General features: G+C 37.7%; 2 protein-coding genes across 5 annotated transcripts; one reads left to right on the top strand and one right to left on the bottom strand.

Annotated features, from left to right (window-relative positions):
* The first annotated feature begins 1,880 nt into the window (after positions 1 to 1,880).
* LOC115422996 (lymphoid-restricted membrane protein-like) lies at positions 1,881 to 13,279 on the top strand. The gene is made up of 13 exons (XM_030139665.1): positions 1,881 to 2,101; positions 2,204 to 2,267; positions 2,367 to 2,439; positions 2,540 to 2,567; positions 6,443 to 6,583; positions 7,865 to 7,996; positions 8,741 to 8,897; positions 8,978 to 9,018; positions 9,099 to 9,149; positions 9,642 to 9,817; positions 9,908 to 10,039; positions 12,816 to 12,929; positions 13,009 to 13,279. The coding sequence occupies exons 1-13, from the start codon at positions 2,090 to 2,092 to the stop codon at positions 13,154 to 13,156; spliced, it is 1,269 nt and encodes a 422-aa protein (XP_029995525.1). The 5' UTR covers positions 1,881 to 2,089; the 3' UTR covers positions 13,157 to 13,279.
* A 68-nt stretch (positions 13,280 to 13,347) lies between these two features.
* Positions 13,348 to 26,235, bottom strand: LOC115422995 (innate immunity activator protein-like). Of its 4 annotated transcripts, none has more exons than XM_030139661.1 (10): positions 26,121 to 26,235; positions 21,109 to 21,204; positions 20,450 to 20,583; positions 20,057 to 20,179; positions 19,558 to 19,792; positions 19,401 to 19,454; positions 18,737 to 18,962; positions 17,886 to 18,035; positions 15,693 to 16,341; positions 13,348 to 14,165 (listed from the first exon to the last, which is right to left on the bottom strand). In XM_030139661.1, exons 2-10 carry the CDS (start codon positions 21,170 to 21,172, stop codon positions 14,073 to 14,075), a joined length of 1,728 nt encoding a protein of 575 aa, XP_029995521.1. In that variant the 5' UTR covers positions 21,173 to 21,204; positions 26,121 to 26,235; the 3' UTR covers positions 13,348 to 14,072. The 4 variants fall into 4 exon arrangements, with proteins under 4 accessions (XP_029995521.1, XP_029995522.1, XP_029995523.1 ...); XM_030139662.1 differs by having other exon boundaries at positions 18,737 to 18,929; XM_030139663.1 differs by having other exon boundaries at positions 19,606 to 19,792.
* Between the last annotated feature and the right edge of the window lie 1,048 nt (positions 26,236 to 27,283).

The raw sequence follows: 27,283 nt of genomic DNA, 5'->3' as shown, positions 1-27,283 counted from the left end.
GAATTGTAAAGTAGCAGATAAGTTACAAATGGCCTCTGTCTGGTTTCAGTCTTTGACCACAGTGCAGTCAGTGTTGAAAAGCTTTGTCATATATTGAAGGAAGTGTTGCTGTGCGAATTGGTTGTTTTTTCCTGCTCGACACAGTGTTAGTCAGAAGATCTTCAACTTTTAGTGACCTCTAGAGGCAGAACGTCTCCAGAAAAGCTCAGTGTTACAGCTTCTGAACCATTGCTCTTTAATGTAGCCACAGCAGTGTAAATCTATTTATGTTGTTTATTATAATGTTTGCATACATCTAATGTGTTATAAGGAAGGGTTTGACAATAAAATGAGAAGTATATGCTATGCAAGAATTATTTGTCAAATGGATGTTGCAAGATAGGTACAAAAATCGCATCCCTATTTTATTAAAAAAAAGTTCTTCATTTAATTTTACTTTATTTTTAGCTTCCAAAGTAAAGAAAATATTATGAGATTAACTTTCCTTTGTGTTGCCAACAGAGTTAATGTTGACCTCCGACCTATGGAGCCTCGGAAAAATAGTTTTCTTTACTAAAGTCACTCAAATCATAAGGTCACGTTGAGTTAAAAAGTTGACTTTATGAATCACTGCGAGGAAATAAAGTTAAAGTCATAGTTGCCACAAGCAAACACACATTAAGATACAGAGTACAATTGAAATCCAGTGCCAACAGATGCATTAAAATGCAAATAAAATGATAATGTATTGAAGTAAACCTGAGATGTGTGGACACTGTAAAAAATATAACCACTTAAAAAGTGACCCAAAATACATTTAAAGTATGGTAAGTTTTTAAAATAAACAGTCAAATTTACTTAAAACAACCAAAATATTTAACTTAACCAAAAGTACTTTAAAGCTTGTTAAATATTTGTGAAAGATTGTCAGATTTTTGAAATCTTTTACAAAAACAAATACATTTTTTGATCCATTAAAGTATCAGATGTCATTAACAGATTTGCTTAAGCAGAGTTACAGTACATGTCAATTATTATTTTTTTAGACTTTTAACTCTGTTCATTAATAAACTATAAATAGGTAATGATAAATTCATGGAATTTTGGGCTTTTTTGTACATCAAAAACAACTAGAACATAATTAAACTTTATTTACTGATGATAAATTATCTAAAAAGGCAACAGGATTAGATGGAACTGATAAAACAGTGACTTTACAGTTAATTTCATTATTAAAATAATTGAGTAAATTATTTATTTGTTTATACATTCATTCAATTTTTACCCTGAAATTATTTAAAATTTAGTGAATAAATAAACTTATTGTTTATTAAAACCACCCTTGGTTTAGTTATGGACTATGTATTAAGACTAAGATAAAGATTTTTTTTTTCTAGGTAAGCATTAAATCCATTTTATTTATTTATTTATTTTTTTGTTTACTCCTTAGACTTGTAATTGTTGGTATTATTTTTATTATGGGTTAGGCTTCATAGTATTTCAATAAAATTATGATTAATTATAATCTCAGATTAAAATAGTGCCTGGTCATGTCCATGGGGCTCTTAATTAAACTCCACTCTCGTGGATCTTGTGGGACTACATATATTAATATTTACCATCCCTTTCAGTGTGGCTACAGTTTTATTATTGAAGTCAAATATCCCCTCTCTGGCCTGTGTGGATCAAATGTTGCGTAAAATGTTTTTTTTTTTTTTTTTTTTCCTTTTCTTTGCGGTGAGAACTGCTGCTGTGGTACTTTCGACTGACCACCTGGGATCCTGCTTATATTTATTTGTTATAGATAAAAACATAGCAACAGGGAGGGAGCCGCCACTACCCATGAGCCTCTTGGAACGTGCGTCCTGCTCTGCTCTGACTGTGGATCTCTTAATAGGATTATCTATTCTCAGGACAGGAGAAAGGCAGAGGCAGGAAATGGACCAAAGGTGGACAGACACCTGCAGAAATACCTGCATGTTTTCAACAACAGTAAAGAAATGAGAATATCTGAATGAGTTAATCACATTTGGATTATTATTATTATTATTATTATTATTATTATTATTATTATTATTATGATACTTGGATTATTTTGAAGACGTCAGTGATGAGCGTTCAGGTGAGTCTGATAACGTAGAGTATCAGCTGTTCTTATCATCCCCTGTTAATACTCATAAACAACTGTGTCTTGTAATAATACACTGCATCTGTCTGAACTCAGGCTGATGCAGAGACAAACAGTTTCAGTCTGTCCACGATGGCTGGTAGTGATGACAGCGACGAAGGTGACAATTATTACACCAGAGGATATGTGTCATTAACTAAAGAACTATTGACTGGTATTGTGGATCTATTTCAACTGGATTCTTTTTTTTATTGAACAGAGACCAGTCAAGAGGAACAGCCAATCACAAGCTGGAATGACCTGTCCATCATAGAGCGGGTGGGACTCAACAGGTGACCCAGACCAGCATCAGAACCTGATACAGGGTAGTTGACATATGCACTGGTGTCACTGACCGCTTAATAACTGTCCAATTTTCTTTTTATCTGACAGTGTAGAGATGTCAGAGAAGGACCTGGAGGTAAGTCACACACATTAAATGTACTCATGGACTTCGGTTTAGTTTTTATACTGAGGTTTCAGGATGTTTTAAGAGTTAAACATTAGATTTTCCTCCTTTCTGATGAGTTTTCATATATTAATTTGTGGAAATGGTGGAAGGACATTGTTGATTGTGTTTAGAGCGAGAAACAGACCTTTGATTTATTTTAGTGTCACAGGATGAAAAACATAGAAGGAGGTTTAATCTTAAACAGCAAAGGGTTCGGACTAATGTAAAGCAAATGTGTGTTTCTGTTGTGAGTGTCAGAATGTGGAATTCTTTGGCAATGGAAGAGAAGAGCTGTACTAATATTTTTCAGTTTAAGAAGTTGTATAAGGAGAGAATAGAGAAGCTTTATAAAACATGTAATGAAATAATTTTGCTTATGGACTTTGGATTTGTTTATTTTCATTGACTATCATGTAAACTGTTTACTGTAATAGCTGTAATGGCAACTTACCTGATGTAAGCAGATGTTTTAAGAAAAGGGCAGGTATCATAAGTTTTCTACATCCCGCTCTTTTCCAGAACTGAATAGACTTTATTTGCCATTTGCACAGATACATTGCAGTATAGGTGCATTGGAATTCTTGTGCATTTCCCTGAATCGTAAAAGGGAGCTTGAACAAAAAGTAAAGCTATGACAAAAGAACCAGCAGATACAAAACATAAAACAGCTAAAACCTACAAGAAAACAGTTATTGCACTTACAGCTCAGATGCACATTTGTAACAATAGAGTATTATATAAAAAAGGGGTAATAGTAATGATAAGAGTCCTGAGAGGTAAACAAGTTATTGCACATTTGAATTAAAATTACTGTGATGTATAGCAGGTTATTGCACATTCAATTTAAAGTACTAGGAGGAGTATCACTTAGATTGGAAAGAATAAATGAATGAATGAATGAATGAATGAATGAAATGTCTTTGTTTATGCAAAGCAAATGTTCCCAGAAAGTCATAGAAATACATCATGGACTGGCCTAACATCTACATTTATGATTTAACAGTAAAAACTCAAATGTACACTGATCAGCCATAACATCATATCCACTGACAGGAGACGCTGTAATGTTATTGATTATTTCATTACAATGGGACCTTTTACTGGGTTTAATATATTAGGCAGCAGGTGAAGCTGATGTGTTTGAAGCAGCAAAATGAGAAACATAAGGTATATAAGGTGACTTTGACCAGGTCCATACTGTAACGGTAATGATTAGGTCAGAGCATCTCCACAACAGCAGGTCTTGTTGTTTGTTCCTGGTCTGCAGTGGTTTTAGTACAGACCATAAATGGATTAAGGAGGGACATTCCAATCTCAGGACCTTTGATCATCTGTGCGAGGTGTTGGACAAATTAATCTAATCCATGGAGGTCCACCTCTACTTCCAGGACTTCATTGATCTGCTGCGAACGTCTTGGTCCAGATACCACAGTACACTTTCAGAGATCTAATGGAGTCCAGGCCTCGGGTCAGAACTGGTTTAGAGGAAAAAGGGAAACCTACATAATATTAGACAGGTGGTGATAATGTTATGATCCCATAGATCACAGGTGTCAAACATGCGGCCCAGGGGCCAAAACCGGCCCACCAAAGGGTCCAATCTGTCCCGCGGGATGAATTTACAAACTGCAAAATGCAAAAATTACCCTGAAGATGTTAACAGTCAAGGGCATCAAACTCAAAAATAACAGCATAATCTAGAAATAATGACTCCAAAGTTTCTTCTTGGTTTAATGTGAAAAAAATAATATGACATTATGCTTATGAATAATGGCAACACCAATTTTTTTCTCTTTGATTTATTGCAAAGAACATAAAATTCTGATATCCTTTAACAATAAAATGTCAATAACCTTAACAAATATGAACAACCTGGAATGTGTAAAGCGAAATAAGTGCAATTTCAACAATATTCTGCCTGTTTTGTGTCTTGGTAGTTGTGATCTGTAATGCACATGTAGAAATCATTAGTTGAGGCATAATATTGATAAAATTGTACTTGTTTCTCTTCAGAAATTTCATTTTTTTCCAGTTATTCACATCGTTTTTGTTTTGGATAGACGTAGTTTCATCATCTAATGTTATTTTTTGCACTAAAAAATTTGGAGTTGTCATTATTTATAGGCTCTTCTGCTATTTACTGGTCTGGCCCGCTGGAGATCAAATTGTGCTGAATGTGGCCCCTGAAGGAAATGAGTTTGAGACCCCTGCCATAGATGCTCGATGGTTGAGATCTGGTTGTTGTTCTTTAGTTACTTTTGGAGGTACTAAACACTTTACACTGGAAATGAACAACTAGATCTGGAGATGATCTGACCCAGTGATTCATCCCAATTTTTCTCTTCTGTCAAATTTACTCCGATCTCTACTCCTGCCCATTTTTACTGTTTCCAACACATTAACTTCGAGGGCTAAATGTTCACTTGCTGCCTAATATATCCACCCACTGACAGGTCCCACTGGAATGAGATAATCTGAATGAATACCATTTTGCCTGTCAGTAATTATAATGTTATGGCTCATCAGTGTGTATGAAATGTATTTCATCATAAAAGGACACCATAGCAGTAGAAGAAATAATTAACTTGCACTAATGTACAGTCAAGTGGACAGGATGATGGAAAAAACACAGGTCAGGTATAATTTACCTGGCCGAGTATGATGGACACAAAAAACTCCTCCATAGTACATTGTGCATCTCTGAATATACTACAGTGTACATAAATGTCTCCTTTATAGACCCAAAATGTACTTACATAAGACTTTATGAAGTCAGTATCTGTCTATAATCAGGATTTATACATAGTTTTCAAGGTCAAATTCAAGCACATTTAAGGGTTATTTTGAAATTTTTCCAGCACAGTGCCTTATCGCTGGGGTCAAATACATACCTATAGGAATACATATACTCAGGATTTATTTATTCATCACAATGATGTACATTGAACTATGCAATAAACATCGAATATGTTGTAGTAGCAAAAAGTCAAGGAGAACACAAAATTTCATTAAAAAAGAGAAGACACTTGGCGTTCTTCAGACACACTCGCACTGAGCCAAAGATTAAGATAAAAATTTACCTGGAGTCGACCTGAGAACATCCGCTAATTTTCTTTTTTTGACAAAAGTTTTATTTTTCAGAATGTTTCACCTTTGTAAGAAGCTTTGGCTTGGCATCTAACCTGGCAGAGTTAATATGAAAAATAAAGAAATAAACCACATCACAGAGTTATAATTGCAAGCACTTAAACTAAAATTCAAGCACTTTTCAGACCTTGAAAACACAACATTGAAATTCAAGCATTTTCAAGGATTTCAAGCACCTGTATGAACCCTGATAATTCTATAATTCTTCAATCTAAACAGTTGAAAATGCATGATTGGTAACAAAAAAAAAAAAAAAAGTTGGTGAAATTTTTATTTACTCAACTTATATTGTAAAAAAAACCTAATTGTTTGACAATTTATTCACAGATAAACTGTTATAAGTTAATTTTGGCGTTTATTACTAAATTACCAACTTACAATGTTGAAAAGATGGAAAAAAAAGTTCCATTATTGGAACTTTAATGGGTTCCTTCTCTGTCCATGCTTCATAAAAATCCCATCAGTATAGTTTAATATAATCCTGCTGATGAACAAACCAGCAAACAGATGGAACTGAACATGTGACCCACTGGAACAATCTGACACTGAGTCGCTTCTACGTCAGATCTGAACTCTTTGCTGTATAATATTTGTCTTTACTACAGGTTGAATTGTTTGGTAGTATAACTCCTAAATGCTGAACCATAAACGGTGATGTGTGTGGAGTACATGTGTGATCAGAGTGTGTTTGTGTTCAGACTGCCTTCTCTCAGATCACTCTGGCGTTCCGCTGTGATCAGTACACCCTGAAGCAGAGGCTGCAGGCGGAGGAACACGCCCGAAACCTGGCTGAGGAGAACATCCAACTGGAGCTGACCAGAGGCAGAGAGACCCTGGAGGTACACAGAGACCCCCAGCCTGACCCCTGACCTGATCTAGAACCCAGACCCTCACAGGGAGAGACATCAGATAAACTGGAAATAATATAAACTGTAATATTAACCCAATACATACATGTAAATAACTGATCTTCTACAAAATTGATTCACCAGTAAAACTCATGGAGTTTGATCACTGACAGTGAGTGGACACACTGGGTTTATGTTCAGTTATGGGTATCTTTGCTGAAAAAGTCACTTTTTCTTCAGTTTTCTCTGTTTCTGACATAACAACCCACAACTTTAATCTGAGGTTTTATGAACACTGATGTGATCAGTTAATTAAATTACAAATTATCTCAAGAATATTTCTAGGATTAAAGGACTGATGTCGCAGTAGAACCTTGAAAAACTTGTCCATGCATTTATGTTTAGTGGAGTTGACTACTGTGACAGTATCTTCTCTGGTCTGCCTAAAAAGTCTATTCGACGACTGCAGCTGATCCAGAATGCTGCTGCTCGAGTCCTCCCTAAAACCAAGAGAGTGGACCACATCAGCCCAGTTCTGAGGTCTCTACACTGGCTCCCTGTCTCTCACAGAATAGACTTTAAAATTCTCTTCCTAGCATATAAAGCACTGAATGGTTTAGGCCCAGAATCCATCAGAGACCTTCTAGTCCAGTATGAACCATCCAGACCACTCAGGTCATCTGGTGCAGGTCTGCTCTGTGTTCCCAAGTCAGAACTAAACATGGAGAATCAGCGTTCAGTTTCTATGCTCCGTATATCTGGAACAAACTACCAGAAAATATCAGGTCTGCTGAGAGTCTGAGTTCTTTTAAGTCCAGGTTAAAGACTCACCTGTTCACTGCTGCCGCTGACTAAAAGGCTTTTTACTTTTTAAATTTTTTATTCTCCTTCGAAACTCTGCACTGCAACTCTTACTTTAATATGTGTGTGTTTTTATATTTTTGGGTTTTATGTGTTGTTTTCTTACTTGCTGTTTTTAATCACCTTTTACATGTTTCTTTTATACTGTTTTAAATGTGTTTCTTTTTCCCTGTTGTTGTATTTCAATGTCCTGTGTGAAGCAAGTTGAATTGCCTTGTTGCTGAAATGTGCTATACAAATAAACTTGCCTTGCCTTAAATATAGGAAAATGCATGATTTTCACTGAAAAAAATGCAAAATACGGAGGATAATATTATAATAAATGCAGATTAATCACATAGCACTAGGTCTTTATGGGTTTCATAATGCAGTGCAGACCTGTGGTGCTACAGTGTGTTTGTGTGTTTGCAGACTCTGAAGGCCCTGTGTCTGGACAGTAAGCGCAGTAAAATCCTGCAGAAGCTGGAGCTGTCTCTGGACATCCTCGGAGGAACCGTTGAACGGATCTCCAACACAGCGGAGGTGCTCGGAGCTGTGCATCAGGTACAAGTTCTACTTAATGAATCCACAAAAGGCCCTTATTATGGAATTCAAATGTTTATACTACCTGTTAATCTGTTTGTTAATATAGAAATCAACAAAGTAGCACAAACTATTATCCTATGAACTGAAGAAGTCTCTTGGATAAGAGATGAAGCATTTTCAGCAAAGCTAAACCAGTCCAGTTGAACCGAGAAGAACTACCCAGAAGAAAAATGACCTGAGCAAATGAGAACCGACACAGACATCCTGTGAATGAAAAAAACATATTACCCAGAAAATAAAGCTTTTAGCTCAGATGATCTACAACTTTAAGTTAAGTGGAGACAAATTCCACTTACAGAGAAAATAAACTCCCCTAGAAACTCACACTTTGCAAAACAGGTTTCAAATGATAACGCATAACAGTTTGTTAAAAGTAACAGTGTTTATTTTTTATTGGGGATCCCCATTAGCTTCCACCGTAATGGTTGCCAGTCTTCCTGGCGTCCCAGTTAAAACGACATAAAAAATTGACACATCATTCGCAATAAATGCAGTGACAATGCAGTAGCAATAAATAACAGTTAACACATCCAATAAGTACAACTTTCACATATGGTGCACCCTAGATTTTAGTGTTCTTTTAAATACATGTGTGTATTTCTGCACATGTGTTATACTAGTGTACACCTCAGGGTCTGTTTCCTCCAATAACACCTGCTGAATCATCACCTCTTTCCATCGCTGTGTACTTCCTGTGGACAGGAGGCTCGAGTCAGCCGGGCCGTGGAGCTCATGGTGTCTCACGTGGAGAATCTGAGGAAGAGATATGACAAGAACTTGACAGAGCTGAAGGAGGCCAGGAGGATGATCCAGCAGCAGAAGTCCTCCAGAAACATCATCTATACCAGAGCGTCACCAGGTTCCTCAGATTTCTCCAGTGGGTTGGTTTTGTTCTGCTGTCACTTGCAGTATTTCACTGATGATCATGTGTTGTTTCAGAGACAGAGGAGAGCAGCGACAGTATGAACAGCTCAAAGCAGGTATGCACATTATTCACTTTGTACTTTGTAGTTCTACCTGCTTTTCACTTCATCCTTTGTTTTTTTCTTTTTTTCATTAGAGCAGCCTTCGTCGCAGGGTTAGTATATCAGTCATCACCAACCAGACACAGGTAGGGAGGGCTTTCACGGAATTCTCTCATGTTTTAATGAACAGAAAAAGTCCTTTAAAGAGAAGATACTCTTTCATGTTTCCTGTTTCACTCTTAAATGTTCTGTCTGTTTTACAAACTTTGTTTTCTGTATTTTGGTATTGTAAACACTGCAATTTCATTATGTTATATTACTTGGTCTTGTCTTATCTTATCTTATCTTATCTTATCTTATCTTATCTTATCTTATCTTATCTTATCTTATCTTATCTTATCTTATCTTATCTTATCATACATTATGTTGCTATCTTATCTTATCTTATCTTATCTTATCTTATCTTATCTTATCTTGTTTTGTCATATCTTCTCTTCTCTTCTCTTCTCTTCTCTTCTCTTCTCTTCTCTTCTCTTCTCTTCTCTTCTCTTCTCTTCTCTTCTCTTCTCTTCTCTTCTCTTCTCTTCTCTTCTCTTCTCTTCTCTTCTCTTCTCTTCTTTTAATAATAATCCAAACAGATGCCTTCCTCTTCCTCCTCTGCTCCGGAAAAGAAAAAGCGAGACTCAAAGAAGAAGACCAGTGGAGGATCATCATCCTCCAGTAAGAAGTCCTCCACCTGCCCATCTCCAACCCACAGCTCCGAGTCCAGCTGCTCCACTATGACTAAGGACGACAGCTGCTCCGTGGACGACAGGTCCCAGAGGCCGTCCTTCACTTTGGTCTTCACATGATAATCTATCTGATCAGTGAGGATGAGCTGTTTTCTCTGTCATTTCTCTTGCAGGCCACTTGTTGATCCAATTGAGACACCGTCTGAAGCTCCGCCCCCTCCACCTCCTCTGGATCCAGCTCCTATTCCAAAACCAGAGTGCCCACCTTTGAAGCAAGTGGCCTCCAGAGACGCTCAGAACACAAAGTAGGAGCTTAGAACCACTGCTCACTGACACACAGGACGTGGATAATAGAACAGAAAAACCTTCATAATATGTCCGACTTGCTCTCATAAAAGGAGGTTAATGCGTTTTACTCAGTGGTGGAATGTAATTAAGTATTTCTACTCACCAGGTGCACCAACTGCACAATTCTGACCAATGCTGATCAGATAACTAAACATTTTGGACAACAGCTGATGCTATTACAACATTACTTGTGACATTACTTGTTATTTGTATCTGAAGAAAAGAGAATTAGAAATAAATGTTTGCTCATTTCAACTCTGTAAAACTAACAAAACTGGAGGCCTAAGACTTTTGCACAGTACTGTTTATTATGGTGGCTGTGTTGTCCAAAACTAATTTCCGTATGGGACGATAAAGTTTATCCTGACCTAGGGCTGCACAATATTGGAAAAAACTGACATCGCGATTTTTTTTTAACCCTGTGACATATATTTCAATATGAAAAAATACTCAGGAGGATATAATAGCTGTGTGGTGCCACCGTAAAAGGTCAAACAAATTATTTGTGTTTCCTCTCGTTGTGGCAACCGGTGCAAGATACTATCAACAAAGAACATGTGTTTCAATATCATCGTTCTTGTAGCAGAAATAATTCCAGATAACTGACACTTTTCTTTTTGGCACCAAGTCTTAATTTTTGGTGATTTTCTCCTGTTTGTTGCTCATTTTTCAACCAATTTTTCAACCAGTGACTCACTCCAGGTGCAGGGGCGTGGTCTGCTTCGCTAATCTGATTAAGAACGATTGTGATTGGTGGATCGCTGTGCACAGTGTGTGTCAGGTACCCAGGTTGAAATTAGATGAGAATATGTTGAGTTCATTTGCCTCCTGCATTGCAAGAACTGACTATCGCGCACACATACACTGCGATAATGATACTCAAACAATATATTGTGCAGCTCTGTCCTGATCCTTATCCTGATCCCATATAGACCCAGTGCTACTTTTGTGTCAGTTCCCAATTGAATTTTTCTCTCTAGTTAACCTTTCTTAAGTGATTTAATACCATTTATTATAAAACTACCTTCTACATATTGAATTTTCACTGTAAATAATAATAATAATAATAATAATAATAATAATAATAATAATAATAATAATAGCTTTATTTATATAGCACCTTTTAAAAACAAAGTTCACAAAGTGCTTTTGACAGACAAGTAAAGGGCACAACAGGATACCAGATGCAAGTAAAAACACTAAAACAGAAGCAACACAATAGGAGAGATGTGTACAACAATGCAGAAACATGACACTTCGAATAAATTAAATGAATCGGAATAAAGAGGGCAGGGATAACGTAACATGATGCTGTCAAATCAGTGCAAAAATAAAGGAGTGAGATAAAACAACATCATGTATGAGAATATAAACCAACAATCAAACAGGATAAGATTCAAATTTAAAAAATTAAAAATTAAAAGGGAAAAACATCACATAAAAGCAAGTCTATAAAAATGTGTTTGAAGAAGTGATTTAAAAGATGTCACTGATTCCGCAAGGATAGAGGACCAAGGCTGTTTTTTATGGCAGTGGTGGAATTTGGTGGACCGAACAGTATGATTTCTGATTTAGAGTTGTTTAGTTGCAGGAAGTTCTGGGCCATCCAACGGTTTACATCATTAAGGCAGCCAGACACAGCAGCTAGGCTTCTTGGGTCATCCGGTCTCAGGGGCAGGTATATCTGTGTGTCGTCCGCATAGCAATGAAAGGAAATGTTGTGACGCTTAAAAATCTTGCAGAGTGGGAGCATATAAATAGAAAATAAAATCGGACCTAAAACTGAACCCTGCGGTACACCACAGGCAATCTGGGTTTTGGTGAATGTGTGGTTGCCTATGGTGACCGCAAAGGTTCTATCTAAAAGATAAGAATAAAATCTTGTATCTTCTTATATTTAATTTTCTATATTTGATTTAGAAATTTATAAAAACTCAGAGTTAGTGCAAAGGTTATTGTATCAAAACAGAGAAAACAGAAGAAAAAGTGACTTTTTCAGAAAAGATGTCATTAACTGAGCATTAAACTGAACATAAACCCAGTGTCTCCATCCACTGTTATTGATCCAGTTCCATGGGTTTTACTGATGAATCAATGTTGTAGAAGATGACGGTGTTTCCACGTTCACTACGGAGCCTCTGAACACCCAAATGGGTCATATCTGATGACCATGAAAAGATGACAAACTGCATTTTACACCAATTATTTACATGTATTTACAGGATTAGTGGATGAACAGGTATTAAACAGTTTAGTTCAGTAGATGCTTATGGTTGCCGGTGGAGATTCGGGTCTTTAAGGGTGAAGCAGAGTTACAGTACATTTTAATTATCTTTTTAAACCTTTAACTCTGTTCATTAATAAACACTATAAATATGTCATGATGAATTCATGGGAATATGGACTTTTTTGTACGTCAAAAATAACTATAACATCATGTATTTATGATAATTTTTTTAAAAAGGCAACATTAGATGGAAATAAAACAGTGACTGTAAGTACAGTTAATTTTATTATTAAATGTAAGTCAACATTTATTTATTTATAAACTTCTACTAAGGACTATCCGCCCACCAGTAAACCATCACTATTCTGTTGACCACCACTCCATTGAAACCATTTTATCCAATAAACTGGCAAATAACTGAAGGTTTGTTACTATAATGTGCTTGATATTGCACTGGTGTATCTGTTGGACTAATAGACAAATGTACTGATATGTTTCTATTGTAGCTCCCCGATGGACACTTTACGACAGAGACATAGAAGCAAAGCCACGCTGTCCAAGAAAAAGGCAGAAAGAGAAAAAAAGAATCCAAACATTTACCGGCAACTTTCTGCAGGAACGTAAGTCAGTGTGTTTGCAGAGAAGCCTTCGGTGGCTGTGATTGGCTGTGGATAAGCTGTGAGTGTTTGCTCTGTTCAGGTCTGGATCCCTGTGGAAACGTCCTGTGACTCAGTGGCTGTATCGCTGTCGCTGGGCGCTGCTCGGCGTCTACCTCCTCGTGCTGCTCGCTGTCATAACACTGACCTACTTCTTGTGGAAGCTTAATGATGCTGCCCCTGAGTCATGATTTGTGCTCATGAAATATCACCATCAGCATATTTCTAAAGTGTTTGTTGTATGTGTAGAGAGAAGACTTGAAATCAACTCGCTGAACTCTTTGTATGATTACATAAAACTTTTTGTTGTAAAACTTTTGCATCTTCATCCTTTTTGTCCTGAAAATGTGACTTTTCCAAATCAAAGTTCCACACATTTAACTTGAATTCGTATTTTTTTTTTATTATAAATATACAAAAAAATATCAAAACTGATACAATCACTTGGTTAGTAACAAAATACCATACTGCAGTGACACATTCATCAAACCACTGTTAACAGCATCAGTGATTAATTAAAGAGAGTTAATAGCAAGGGTTAAAATTCATCTTAATTCACATCATGACTAGACAAATGTCAAACTACATATATATGTATATTTATATATATATGAGGGCAATGTTTTTTCAAAGATACTTAAAAAATTTGATGTTTCAAGGGAGAAACTTTAAATAATAGATAAATACAGCATAAAATAAAAATTATATTAAGAATGAGGCAACTTTTTAAAACGACTGCAGGTGAATTTTTCGTGCAAAATGTGTGCCAGACACAATGAGATTCTTGAAACTACATCGTATGAACCATCTTATGACCCATTATTGAAATGTTATGAACCTCAAGTCACCTTGTAGAAACTATATTTAGAAAACTCAAAATAAATAAAACTGGCATACCACCTTACATTAAGTTTTAAATTAATAATACAGAATTGTGCTCCTCAGGGTACTGACATGTTTTCTGCATCATATCAATGACAGCGTCACACATCATCAGACAAACAATCTCACAGAGAGTCACAGAGTTAATAAATACAAAGATAAATTAAAAGGAATATTCAAACATCCTACTAAATGTACTGTAGAGGAGGAAAGAGGGGGTCTTCACTACACCTGACTCACTATTTCAGCATCTTCAGCAACAAACCACTGCAGCGGAGTCCCGTCGGCAGCTCTTTGCAGGACCACGTTACCCGAACCCTGGAAGGACACACAACCAGTCAGAGCTCAGACTCAAGTCACAGGTGGGAAATATTGTAAACACTCATAATATGTGTTTCTCAATATTAAGTTCGCCAAGTATGCTATTGGTCAGAACGGCCCCTGAGAACTCAAGTCTCTGTAATGGGAACGGTTGGTGTTTGTGATCTTTCCTCCATGGCTCTGCTGTATTTCTACCATCGGCTCCCTAACGTTTTACCGCAACCCACCACAATATGTCACTCGATTTGATTTCACAACATTTGTTACGGAAGATGATTAGGGCCAATAAAAATTAAGGTCCAATATATTTTTTAAATTATTATTCTGAGAAAAAAGTCAGAATTCTGAGATTAAAGTCAGAATTTTGACTTTTTTCTCAGATGAGCAAAAGGTGAGTTAATGTTATGTTTCAAAACTTGTGTACATAAATTCGAAGAAAAAGCCACTGATATCTGTTTCCCTTCCTTTTGTTCATCTATTAGTGAAATGGCTTCCTCTGGAACATTTATATTTTTTATACATTTTGTATATTCTTCAAAACTGAATAAACAAATTTTGCTGAATCCCATATTGTGATATTAAAGATGTATTTTATTGTTATTCTGCCTCTTGCATGTGTTCCAACACCGTATCACATCATTTCGTGACTGTCATCTACTCAGTAAATAAGTAAGTTGTCACTAATGCAGCCGTTGCCTTTGAGAGTAGCACCAAATGCATCCTGGGATATTTGCCAGCCAAGTCTACACGAGTCACCAACCGGTGCATCCTTGGTTTAAACCAGGAGACAAGAACAACATCCAGGAATTCCATCTGATCTTGGTTTGTGCGAACTTTTAAATGGAACAGTATTTGGGCCGTGACTGATGACATTTCACGAGATTACAAGAACAGAAGAACAGAACACATATTGAGAAACACCTAGTGTCATTCCTTCAGGATCACACAAATGAGGACAGTTTAATTCAAGTTAGGATTAGTGAAATATATTCACGTCATGTCACACAAGTTTATACTCGTTACTGAGTGGATCTGATGGTGTTTGAGTTATAAAAGTAGGATAGTTGTTTATTGTATAGGACTGTGTGTAAAAATGAGACATATGTGTATATTTTCATGACAGTGGGTTGAATATAAAATTGGGAAAATAAATTGATAGCTATTTGTAGGTGTTAAACCACTAAAAATGGGATAAACAATTGTATGTCCATCAACTCTTTTCCAAAAATAAATATTTTGTTTAATACTCCACTGATATATTTGCTTTTACTTATTTTTGTTTTCAATTATTTGGTTTCTTTATATTTTTAGTCATTCATAAGAGGCAACTATCTTTTAGGTATTTGATGAGTTGTAAAATGCATAGTAAGTTTATCGATAATTAAATGCGTCTAAAAATTAGCTCAACACTGGATTACATTGTCTCAAAAACATACAAATGAAATAGAAAAATTAACAACGTGGCTGAAAACAGCACTGTGTATTTACTACGTTTACTAGGTGTAATTTTTTTACAGTGCTGACCTGCTTAAACGAGGGCAGATGAGGTGAGGTGGGGCTCTTGACGCCCTTCTGATTCCTCTGGTGCCAGGACTTGAGCTCCTCTGATACGATCTCCCTGGGCAGCAGCCGGATGGCGTGGTTCGGGTACTCCTTTAGGGAGGGTGTTCGCACCAGCCTGGTGTACGGGGGAGGCGGCTTCAGCATAATCCTTGGGGACAACATTCCCTCTTGCCACTGTCTCTGCGGAGGGCTGCAGGCCGAAGGGGGTGACATGTAGCATTTCTCCATGTCCAAGGCCTGAGGGGAGAGTGGGCTGTCGTCTGTGATCCTGGAGTGGGCCGGGCTGCGCTGGGGCTGGGGCTGGCCAGGGTTCTTGTGGGAGGCAGGGCTGTTGGAGAAGGTGGACAGTCCTTTCTTATGAGATCCAAAGTGAAATCCGTACGGTGGAGGGCAGAGCTTTGGGATCTCGGTGGGTCCATCCCTGCCCGGAGAACTCATGTAGGAGGAGGACGAGTGCTCCGAGCTGCTGTCCTCAGAGCTGGACTGAGAAGGGCGTAGGGGGGAGTACTCGGCTGAACGCAGCACCACATCGGGGGTGCGGCGCTGCGGGGGCGGCCGGGCTCTTCCTCGATTATTCTCTGAGGCAGCAGATGTCTTACTTTTGGGAAGTCTGAAGACACAAAAGTATAAAATTACCTTACATTTCATTCATTGCATGTGGTTTATTTTCATCTCACTTCATCATTAGAGTATTTGCTGGAAATTTTTGCTTTGTGCTCCAATACGAACACACTGCTGTCTTTACAATATTATAAATTATTATTAAAATATGTGAATTTAATTCAATTTTCCGTGGACTCATTAAGCAAAGCAAGCATCATGAATTTAAAAAAAAACATGAATAAAAATGTATCTCTACATGTTTGAAGGACATGGCCTACTTATTAATAGATTGGTGCCATTATCCAATAAAGACCCAGTGCTCTGTTTATGTCAGTTACCAAAATAATTTTCTCTCTATTTAACCTTTCTTAAGTGATTTATCACCATTTATTATAATATTATCCTCTATATTTAGCATTTTTCACTGTAAATCATTTATTTTCCTATATTTAATTTCCTATATTTGATTTAGAACTTCATGAAAACTCAGAGTTGATTCAAAGGTTATTATATCAGAGACAGAGGAAACTGAAGGAAAAAGTGACTTTTTCAGTAAAATCTATCATTAACTGAATATAAAACAAGTGTCTCCATCCACTGTCACTGATCCAACTCCATGGGTTTTCCTGGTGAATCAATGCTGTAGAAGATGACAATGTTTACACGTTCACAACAGAGCCTCTGAACGTCTAAGTAGGTCATATCTGATGACCATGAAACGATGACAAACTGTATTTTATACCAAGTATTTACATGTACTGATAGGATTAGTGGATCAACAGGTTTTATACATTTTACATCAGTAGATGCTTTTGGTTGCCGGTAGATGTTTGGGTCTTTATGAGTTAATTACATCTAAAAATTATTGTTTAACAGTATGAGAAAAGCATGTTCTTCATAGGTGACACAGTAGATTATTAAACTCCCATAAATACAGGGTGTTCACAAAGTCTCTTTACAATTTAAAAAATTTATTACAAAGGCAACTGATGAGATATCTTAATCAGTTTGTTTTATGTACTCAGTGATTATGAAAGTTTTTAATCAAATTGCATTTGAGTATTTCAGGTACCCTGTTGATGATATAAGTACTGTTAAATAAACCACTAAAAAGCTGCTGCTGCTCCTCAAGAAAACGCACGGTGTATCATGGTTTATTGAAACAAAATCAGAGACGCAGACTCAGTGAAACTACAGGATTAAGTATTGAAGACATCAAGGATCTGAGGCTAAGATCACTGATGCTGCTGCCACCACTGATGAGGCTATGATATAGCCAACATGGCAAGAAATCCAGTACCATCTGGATGTGCTTCATGGAACTAATGGTGTCCATGTAGAGGTGTATTAAATGAAGTTAAAAAAAACAAAAAAAACTTCAACATCTACTTTTCATTTTGTAGTAATTTCCACAGATCTGTCTATTCATTTACTTTTGTAATAAATGTGTTAAATTGTAAAGAGACTTTATGGACAGCCTGTAGAATATCACATTAGCTATTATGCTTAGAGTTTGGCTGTTATTCTAACTGTATCGTTGGGTTTCAGTACCTGAAGGACTGGGAGTACTGCCGGCGTACATGCAGCTCTGGGGTGGAGGGGGCGCTGGTGGAGTGGGACTGACGCAGAGCTGAGTTCTTAATGAACTGAGAGGGAAGAACCCGACCGTTGTCTGCAGACACCTGGGTCCCTGCTGGACTACTGCACACGACAAAAACAAGATGGACGACATGAGAAGGATGGGTCATATTCCAGAAATACAGTATATATGTATATTCAACAAGCAGATTGGACAACACGCTACCAATTAGCAGGAACAATAAAACTTAACATTTACTCAGATTTTAGCATTAATTTAATAGTTATTTCAGAAATTAAACTGGCTGAGATATTTCTATGTAGACGATAAGAATTTCATTTTGATGTTTAATCCTTTATGTATATGAAGCACAATATATCCTTTCATGAGTACATTAATAAGTAGGTTCATTAATATTTATACTTTAAGCATTTGTATTTCTTTATATATTTTTATTTACTATCCTGTGCACGATTGGTTTTTGTAATTTATTACAATAGAACTTTTCATCATGTGCAAAATTTCTTTACGATCACTCATAATTATCACTTAGTATTTCTAAATATCACAGCCAATAACTTTCAACATTACTTTTATATCCTAGTTTACTTATTTTACTGCGTTTTACACTCAATTTAGATTTTTCTATTATTTCAATAGATGATACCATGACATTTACTACTTTTTTTTAGTCTCATGTTTTAATTTTCTGATACATCCAGCTTAAGTATTTCCATGGGAATTTGGTGAATAATTTGTATCTACTCTCCTCTCTGTACTGTCCAGTATTCACTGGGTGTCCATACTTTCTGAGACCTCGTACCTGGACCTGCTGCTGCCAGGAGACTGCAGTTTAGTGGCCCTGTGATAAGGCTGGTCCAGGCTCGACTCTTTCCATGGAGAGTTCTGGATGGGAGAGCGCTCATGCTCCACGCTGCTCTGACTGGAGGACTGTGGGGATGACTGGACAGTCTTGGCCGAAAGCTGGAGAGGGTCTGAGAAGGAAATCCCCAGCACTGGAGGAGACACAGGGCAGGGAGAGTCCACATCTATGAAGGAACACAACATCCGTCAGAGCTGTACTTTTTTTTTTTTTTCTTTGTAGTTCATAGAATTCCTTCAATCTGTTGTAGACCAAAGCTGCTGGAGTACTTCTGTCTGACATGTATCACACTTTCTATTGATCTTATGTCAAACAGTATATTTTGATCACTTACTTCATATTTTCATTTTATTTGTCAAGTTTGAAATTGTACTACTTCTGGGTGTTTTGTTGTTCTTTTGCTTCTTTGAAACTACTGTCTGCCCACTTTAATATTAGCTATGACACTCAAATACATGAGAGATTTACTGAATGAAAGCTGCAGGAAAAATCTAAATATAGTAACAGTTATTTTTTAGCTCTTTGCCACATAATCCAATTATGTTTCACATACAATCACAATTACCTTAAAAGTAAATCTACATTAAATATTATCCACACTAACCATCATCCAGGGCCACAACATCAGACAGGGAGCTGTCATCTGACATACTTAGATCTGCAAACACAGAGGAGATGTTTGTAAAATGTCCATTAAATCCATGCAGTTTGTCATGGCAGCAGTGCACAGTTTGCCCTGCGGGGGCAGCAGAGTCCCTCACCTTTGTTTTGTTTGGATGAGATGTTGATGCATGGTGAGTTGCACTCACTCTTGATCCTTTGCTGGAAAACTGCCTCCTGCAGCTCCTTCACTTTCTTCTCCTCCCTCTTGCACTGCTGTGCTCGGCTTTTCTTTTGGGGTTTACTGAGGTTCTCCTCCAGGGAAAGTTTACGAGCTGCTTCATAAATCTGCCGCTGAAGCGCCAAGTCAGTCTCCAGTGCATGCAACTCTGAATCCTATAAAAACCCAAACTCAAATATTAGTTCAAAATGTAAAAAAAAAATACTTGGGTAGGAGTGCTACCCGGACTAAAAATTATTTTATTTGAGGCACTCGTTGGATAGAGTTTTAAACAGTTAAAATGTCAAAAAAAAATATACTGCAGGCTTGCTGACAAAGGCTTGATGCCAAAACACATTGGAGTTTGTTTTGGGTTCAAATCACTGTTCAAAAGTGAACCTATTTTTGCTCTGTGCTGTAAACGTTCATGGGGCCTTTACCTCATTATTCAGGTGAATTAGACCCTCGTCCAGTTTGAAAGAAGCTCCAATCCTCCTTCGAACTCGAGGTGGTTTCTCATCAGGCATCAGAGGATAGTCTGAAGGCAGTTTACCAGTCAGCTCCTGTAAAGACCATAAAAGCAGGTCAATAAAATAGACAAAAGTGCAATTCTAACAACATCACTTAATTTTGTTGTAGTATTAGACCTGACCTTAAGGTCAAACCACTGAGTACATTCAGCTGGGGAGGTTTTTTACAGGTGTTAAGGCTTTTAGTTTGTTTTGTGTAAGTGTCCATGTTATTTCTCTTCATATGTTGTGTTTTGCTGTTTCAAAATGTAAAAAAAAAGTGAGATTGGAGGTTGTGTGTGTTGTAATGTAATAGTTACTCACTGCCTCTCTAATGCAGAGCTTCCTGAGCTCCAGCAGGCAGAGCTCCAGTCGCTCCTCCAGGGACTGGTGCTTTAGTTTCAGGGCCCTGGTGTGGGTCGTCAGGTCCTTCACTGGAGACGTGGGACTGTCTGGACCTGCAGCATACGTCAACATAAGCTCACCAACACAGGTCCATTTTGAGAAATGTTAAGCTCCACATCCTTTGTAAAAGTGTGTTTTAATAAACTTCTAATTGTTGAAATAATAAAAAGACAATTCTGATAAAGAAAGAAGTCTGTGTCGTTTTGATTCTTCTACCAAAATTGCACATTTAACTCACTTTGAATGGCATCTAATATTAAGTGAAAATCATGCAACTATTTTACAAATGTTCATGTTAATAAATGTTAATATAAGATTTATACTGTGATTATAGTCTGAGAAGAACAACTGCTTTCATTCAGTCACTGATGGGAATTCATTTTAAAAACACAAATAAACAAATAAAAACTATTCCACTTGATAAAGACCTCTGTCATTTGACTTTAATTTGAGGAATAGTCACAGAGTCATGCAACTTAAAATTAGAGGTACTGCTGTGTTATTATCAGCCTGTATGTATGAAAATGGGATGCTGCATTGCTGTGTTGATGATGTGCATCATTAGTGTTTTTTCTCACCAGAGTGAACAATAATCCCACTGTCTGTGTCACTGATCTCCTCTTTACTCTCCATGGTTGTCATCTCAGATATCTTGTTGAAGTTTTTAGAGATTCCTGTGGAAATGAACGGAGTTTGTTGTAAATAGTGAAAATTAAACTGGTCACTTCTAAGGGTTGTATTCTCTTGTGGTTTTCCTCCCAAACAGCTTCATTCATCCTCACTCCTGCTGCTTCTCTTAACAAAAGTGAAGACTGGCGAGTGTCCTTTCACACACTTATCCATGCAGCTCTCCATCCCTCTCCTCCTCCCCCTCCACCTCTTTCTCCCTCCCATGCTCCATCACAAAAGAGGCAGACCCCCACAGTTGACTCGGCACATGTGCAGGGGTTAATCCGAATCGTGGTGCCATGGTGACGGGGCACGGTGCGGCTGACTCGGGGAGCGTGTCGCCATGAGGCGTGTCAGAGGGCGTTTAAAGAGCCCAGACCCCGAAAAGGAAAGCAGATGGCAGCAGGAATTACCCCACTCAGGGACTGCACCTGTTCCCCCCACACACCCCTCCCTCAGCTCCTATTCAACCAGTGTCCAGAAACCCTCTGGGGGCTTTGAAGTGGAAGAATGTCTCAATGCTGGGCTTGTCCACGCAGCATCAGATCACAAGGTTCCTGCTGATTCCTGTGCAACACATTTCCAAACACCCGCTCAGAAGCAGACGAGTGCATTTCATGTTTATGGCCTGTTTCTTTGTTGTTTTCTACCTAACATCAGGCTGACTACATGATGTGGAGAAGCACAACACAGTGAAAACATACACAATCACAACAAATTGGTAAAATGAAGCTTTTCAATCCAGGCCAAGGAGTTTGTTGTTGCTGTTTTTTTTCTGCTGAAATTGCCCTAGAATGACAGCACTTCTCCTGAAATGCTCTTTTATTTTCAGATTTTTAAGGTCAATTAATTTACTCTGGATCTCACATGTTTGCCAGACTTCTAAAAAGACCAACAGGATAAACAAATTTACAGGAAATAATATCATTAGGGTTTGTCAACAGTTGATACCACACATTCATAAAAGTACTGTTTACACACAGCCTTTGTGTTAATATCCACTAAACAGCTATAGAAGTGCAACTAGTGCCACTCATTCTGTAAGTATTATCATCAAAATGTACTTAAAGTATCAAAAGTAAAGTAGTCACATAAAATGGTCCCTGTCAGTCTTTTACTATTATGTATGTTGCTCTTGTTCATATTACTCCTGCATTAATGTGTTGATTACATTCTGTAAATGTTCAGGGTTGAGCTCATTTAACTACTTTAATTACTGTTGAGGAGTATAATCTACAGCAATGTGTTATATTCTATAAAATTTTCATATGTTTGTCTACGTCTGCTGAGAGAGGCATGCATTTCTCAAAACTCAACTTTTCATGAGGTCAGAAAAAGCCCGTTTTCAGCTTTGTGGTGATGTATTTTCCAGTAAATCCAAGAGTGTTTTATTTAGCTTAAGAAGGAGGACAATTTTCTCAGTTCGTAAAGGAAACTTTCATCCTTCAGTTTATTAAAAATACATTAAACACGTTTGGAGAGATGTGGTTTTCAGTGTATGGGTCAGGACTGAAAAGACTTAGTGGAGTGAAAAGCAAAATATTTGTCTATGAGATGAAGCAACATAAAATGGAAATACTAAATACCTGGTTGGATAATGAATAGAATAGAATAGAATAGAATAGAATAGAATAGAATAGAATAGAATAGAATAGAATAGAATAGACTGTCGTGTGTACAATGAAATTAGGTAAATGTCCTCTAATGTCACAAAATAATGAAAAGTGCTCATAATCTTTCTTTAGTCTCTCAGCCCTTAACAAGTCATATGAGTAGTAGATAAGTCAGGAATAAAAGATGACCTCATAAACAGTCAGGATAATTGAATGTGTTGCTCAGATGTAATCCTTTGCTCCTGTCTCATCCTCTGTGTTTAGAGATCAGTATCAGGCCTTTTCCTGCAGAGACCAGGAAGAATCAGAGCCTGTGTACATGAGAACCTCCTCTACCGGGATATTATTGTGTATCCCATAGGCCTGACCTATTCACCACATCAACTCATGTGAACTGACGCAGTTATGAGCGACCGGTAACACAATGAGGCTCAGGCAGCTTGACTCAGTAAAACAACACTGCAACAAAGGCCCTGTATCCACCAAGCGGCCTCAATAATCTGCTGTGGGCGCAATATCTGCTGACAACTCTGCTTCAGGCTGGAGCAGTGATGTTGGGCCAATATTGAGACAAGGCTGTAGCGAGTGATGGGAAGTGCTGAGATTTTAAGGTAAGGATGGGGGCTGCTGTACTCTCAGACACATGGCTCCATGCAGCAGCGATCAAAAACTAAAGACGTCAACAAGAATCCAGCCTCGTAATCAGAGACAGGCCGGGTAATGTGGGATTTACCCACTTACACCCCATAACTCTCTGAAGACTTTCACAATGTCTGTGGTTGGAGGTCTAGGCTGACTGAGTGGGTGGGTTCGGGTGAAACAGCACTAGACATTGCAGCTTATTGCCAAGACTCTGATGCCATTTGTCATAGATTTCATGAAATCTGGAGTCATGGGAGTGTTGAAATTACACTGTCAGAAAAGTCATAAAACAACACTTTTCTTGAAACAAAAAGCAATCCATTTCCTGAAAGCACAGATAATGATAGCAGCTCCACCCGGCAGACTTTATAAAGTTGGTGTAGTCATAACATTATAATTGCTCTGTCTGGTCACTCCTAATGATGATGAAGTTAGATTCTAATAGTCCTCATTAGTCTTTAGTCTTACTTCTTTTTCACTTATTGTTTTCAGTTGGAGGTCAGTTGTAATATGGTGGGTTTTCATTTAAATGGGTTTGCTTGGTTTGTCAAATGTTTAGTTTTCAGATCGTTTTTGTAATGTGGGTCATTTGTCTTATTTGTCAGCCACCCATCTATAAAAGACGTGTGTGAGTCACCAATTACAAAACATTAACTGACAAAGCTTAAAACTGAAGACAATTCAACTATAATTTTTTTTTAGTGTTGTATAAACGTGTAATACAGTTTCTGTTAGTTTTGTTTTTATTTTTATTTCAGTTGTCATTCTCGATTGTTGGTATTGATGGTAACTTGATGACTGTTGAACTGTCTAGAAACGTGTCAGGGATGGTAACCGACCGCCGCGCCCATCCTCACAGCCCACCCGACCGTGACCATGTAACATCTACGGAAGTGGGTGTTTATGGCAGCAGATCATGATGTGGATTCACTGTCTCCCCGACTTCCCCCACCACCCTTTCCCATGAGCCTTTTAGAACTGTGATCTCCTGGAATGCTGCCATTGCTGCCGTGCTCATTACCACTGTGGTCGGCCCTGGAATTACCAACAGGGACCAGCCTTGCCGAGGAAACAGTGAGGGATGCCTGAAACCAGACCGAGGCCCTTATTCAAACCCTGTAATTAAGATTCTCCACTGAGTGCTGATACTGTGGAAGAAACCAAACGACTTTACAACATGCCTTATTTCAGAGTCTGATGAGAAGCCAAAATCCATTCAGCAAAATGGATCCATTCTGTACACAATATAGGCTTCTACAGGAAAAGTGCATCAATGTGGGGGAGCAACAGGAGGGGAAAAAATGAAGTGTTGTATTACAAAGCACGTCACTAGGGTCAGATCTCAATGTTAAGAAGTAGTGCTGATTGTGGAAACTCCGCACACAGCAGCAAAATGCAGACAGGAGGCTGAGATAACATAAATGCAAAGTTCAAACCCCAGCACTGGCAGTGTCTTGGCTCTGTCAGTGTTAGTTCGGATCACAATTGCCAAGCAGTGCAGGGTGTTCAGACAGGGACAATGCAGGGGTAATAAGCTGCACGCTGGCCTGCTCTCAGCCACTGGAGGCCATATGCTGCACAGACACACCAGCTCTGTTACAGCCCAGCGACAGCACAAATACAGAGGGCAAGAAGAGATGCTCCATTGTTCTCCAGAGGCTGAAGACATAGTCAGGGATCATGACACCTTGTCCCTCGTAGTCATCATTTCTGAGGCCTCTGAATGGACACTGATGGTCACCCTTCTACTGGCAGGATGTGGTCACAGCTTTTCACACAGCAGTGCCCAGCATTTACAAAAGAACCTGGGTGCCCTGTGGGGCATAACAACACACGGGTGTTGTTTTTAGCACCACTGTAGCACCATACATCTGTCAACAATGTGGACTGAGGGAGCTTTGTGTTTATTTTGCTGCTGTAGGCACAAACAGCAGCCACAAACAAGCCTGTGGCCGCATGTACAGTAAGGCCAACCTGTGAAAGTAACTCATATTCATGGTAAATGTTGAACCCACACGAGTGTCAACACAGAGGAAGTGATTAACCAGCATTTACCACATCTGTTGAGTATTCATGGACACTGAGGACTGACACCTTTGATACTATGGGAGGATAGGGGACATTACTTGTATTGTCTATTAACCACCTGTAATTCAATATAAAAAGCATACTTTAATTTCTTAACATAAAAAGTGCTCATAAAAGAACTACACTCTTAATGTATTAGGATATTATGTAATGTAACCTCTAAAATACAATACTATATTTACAGTTAGTGCATTAGCATGAAAGCTGTATTATATTTCAATTAGCAAGAAAAAATAAATAGCCTATTTATGTAGATTTAAAAGCAAGGTAGGTTAATTTGTAATTTGGACCTAAACTTCTAAAAGTTCAAAACCTTAAGCTGTGAAGTAACAATAATCCTCAGACAAAAAACAAAACAACAAAACGTCTGTCCGTGTAAAATGCATCTGTTTTAGCTCTGAAGCCTGAATAAATGCATCAACTTAATGCCAGTGAAATGTTTCAGGATAAAAAAAAAGTAACGGCTAACAGGCACGCGCAGACCCAAATCTTCTCCCTAACCGTGATTTAAGCTCCAGCTCCAACTTTTACGAGTTTTTCTTCATTTATATCATATGCTGTAGATGGTGTGTACTTACCTACTGATGAGTTTTGTCCTCTCCTCCTCTGTTAACATGACCAGTGACAGCAGGATGGTGCAGACTTTCTCTGGTCAGATGTGAGAGCGACGCTTGGGACATCTGTTTCGGACTGATTCATTTTTACAATGAGGGGGAGAAAGTAAATTAAGTTTTTGTTGAAGTGCTTATTTCGTTCAATTTTTCATTATGCATCTTATATTTAGATTATTTACTTTTTTAAATAGATTTTATTATTTTTTTGTCAATGAACAACTAGACACATGTACAGAACGTGCACTTTTTGTGAAGGTACGACCCCTAACCTTGAGTAAAATGGTTTAGTCCGACGCTGACTTTCCAGACACGCTCTGCGTATTGACACAGCACGCGACTCACTGAGGGGGCTTTAACATGAGAAGAGACACAAAACAAGAGGAGTTCAGAGAAGAAAGGAGGGTGTGGAAAAAAAACACAGGACAGCTGGGAGGTGAAGGGAGGTAATCAAGCACACTTTCCTCCACACTGATGAAAACAAACATTAACAAAAGAACAAATATATTCTGGGGGGGTAGTCTTTCTATTTTATTTTATCACTATTAAATGATGAATGGTGTATTGAGATCATTTACAATGCTGTTCAGAAATCTTAGGCCACTAGAGATGAAATGTGCATACATATTCACTTGTCATTGTCTTTTCTTCAGATTCATCAAGAAAATGCATGAAATCTGTGTACAGTCTTAAAAGACACATGAAAACCTAAACAAAGGTTAAAGGGACTATTTAGTGTGACACAAAATATCTTGACGTGGTGAATGAAACCTGGTATAAAACATCAGAAAATTAATGCAATAAATCTCATATTGTTTGAACAAAAGGGATAAAGACATGTTAAGTGCAAAGGGAGGTCACACTACATACTACCACTTTGGTTTATAGAAGCTGTTTTTTCCCTGAAACTTTTGTTTTTCATGCTGTACATATTTCCCATTAATCCACATTAGTCTCTTAATGCAGAGACTGAGAAATGTGAAGTGTGATCATTATAATTTTGATTAACTAACATGTTTTTGGTTTTATTTGACTGAAGTATTAATGTGTATATGATGTTTAATGAAGAGCAATGCATCATATATATATATATATATATATATATATATATATATATATATATATATATA

The sequence above is a fragment of the Sphaeramia orbicularis genome, chromosome 7 (assembly GCF_902148855.1).
Source record: "Sphaeramia orbicularis chromosome 7, fSphaOr1.1, whole genome shotgun sequence".
NCBI lineage: Eukaryota > Metazoa > Chordata > Actinopteri > Kurtiformes > Apogonidae > Sphaeramia > Sphaeramia orbicularis.
This window is presented reverse-complemented; position numbering and strand designations above follow the sequence as displayed.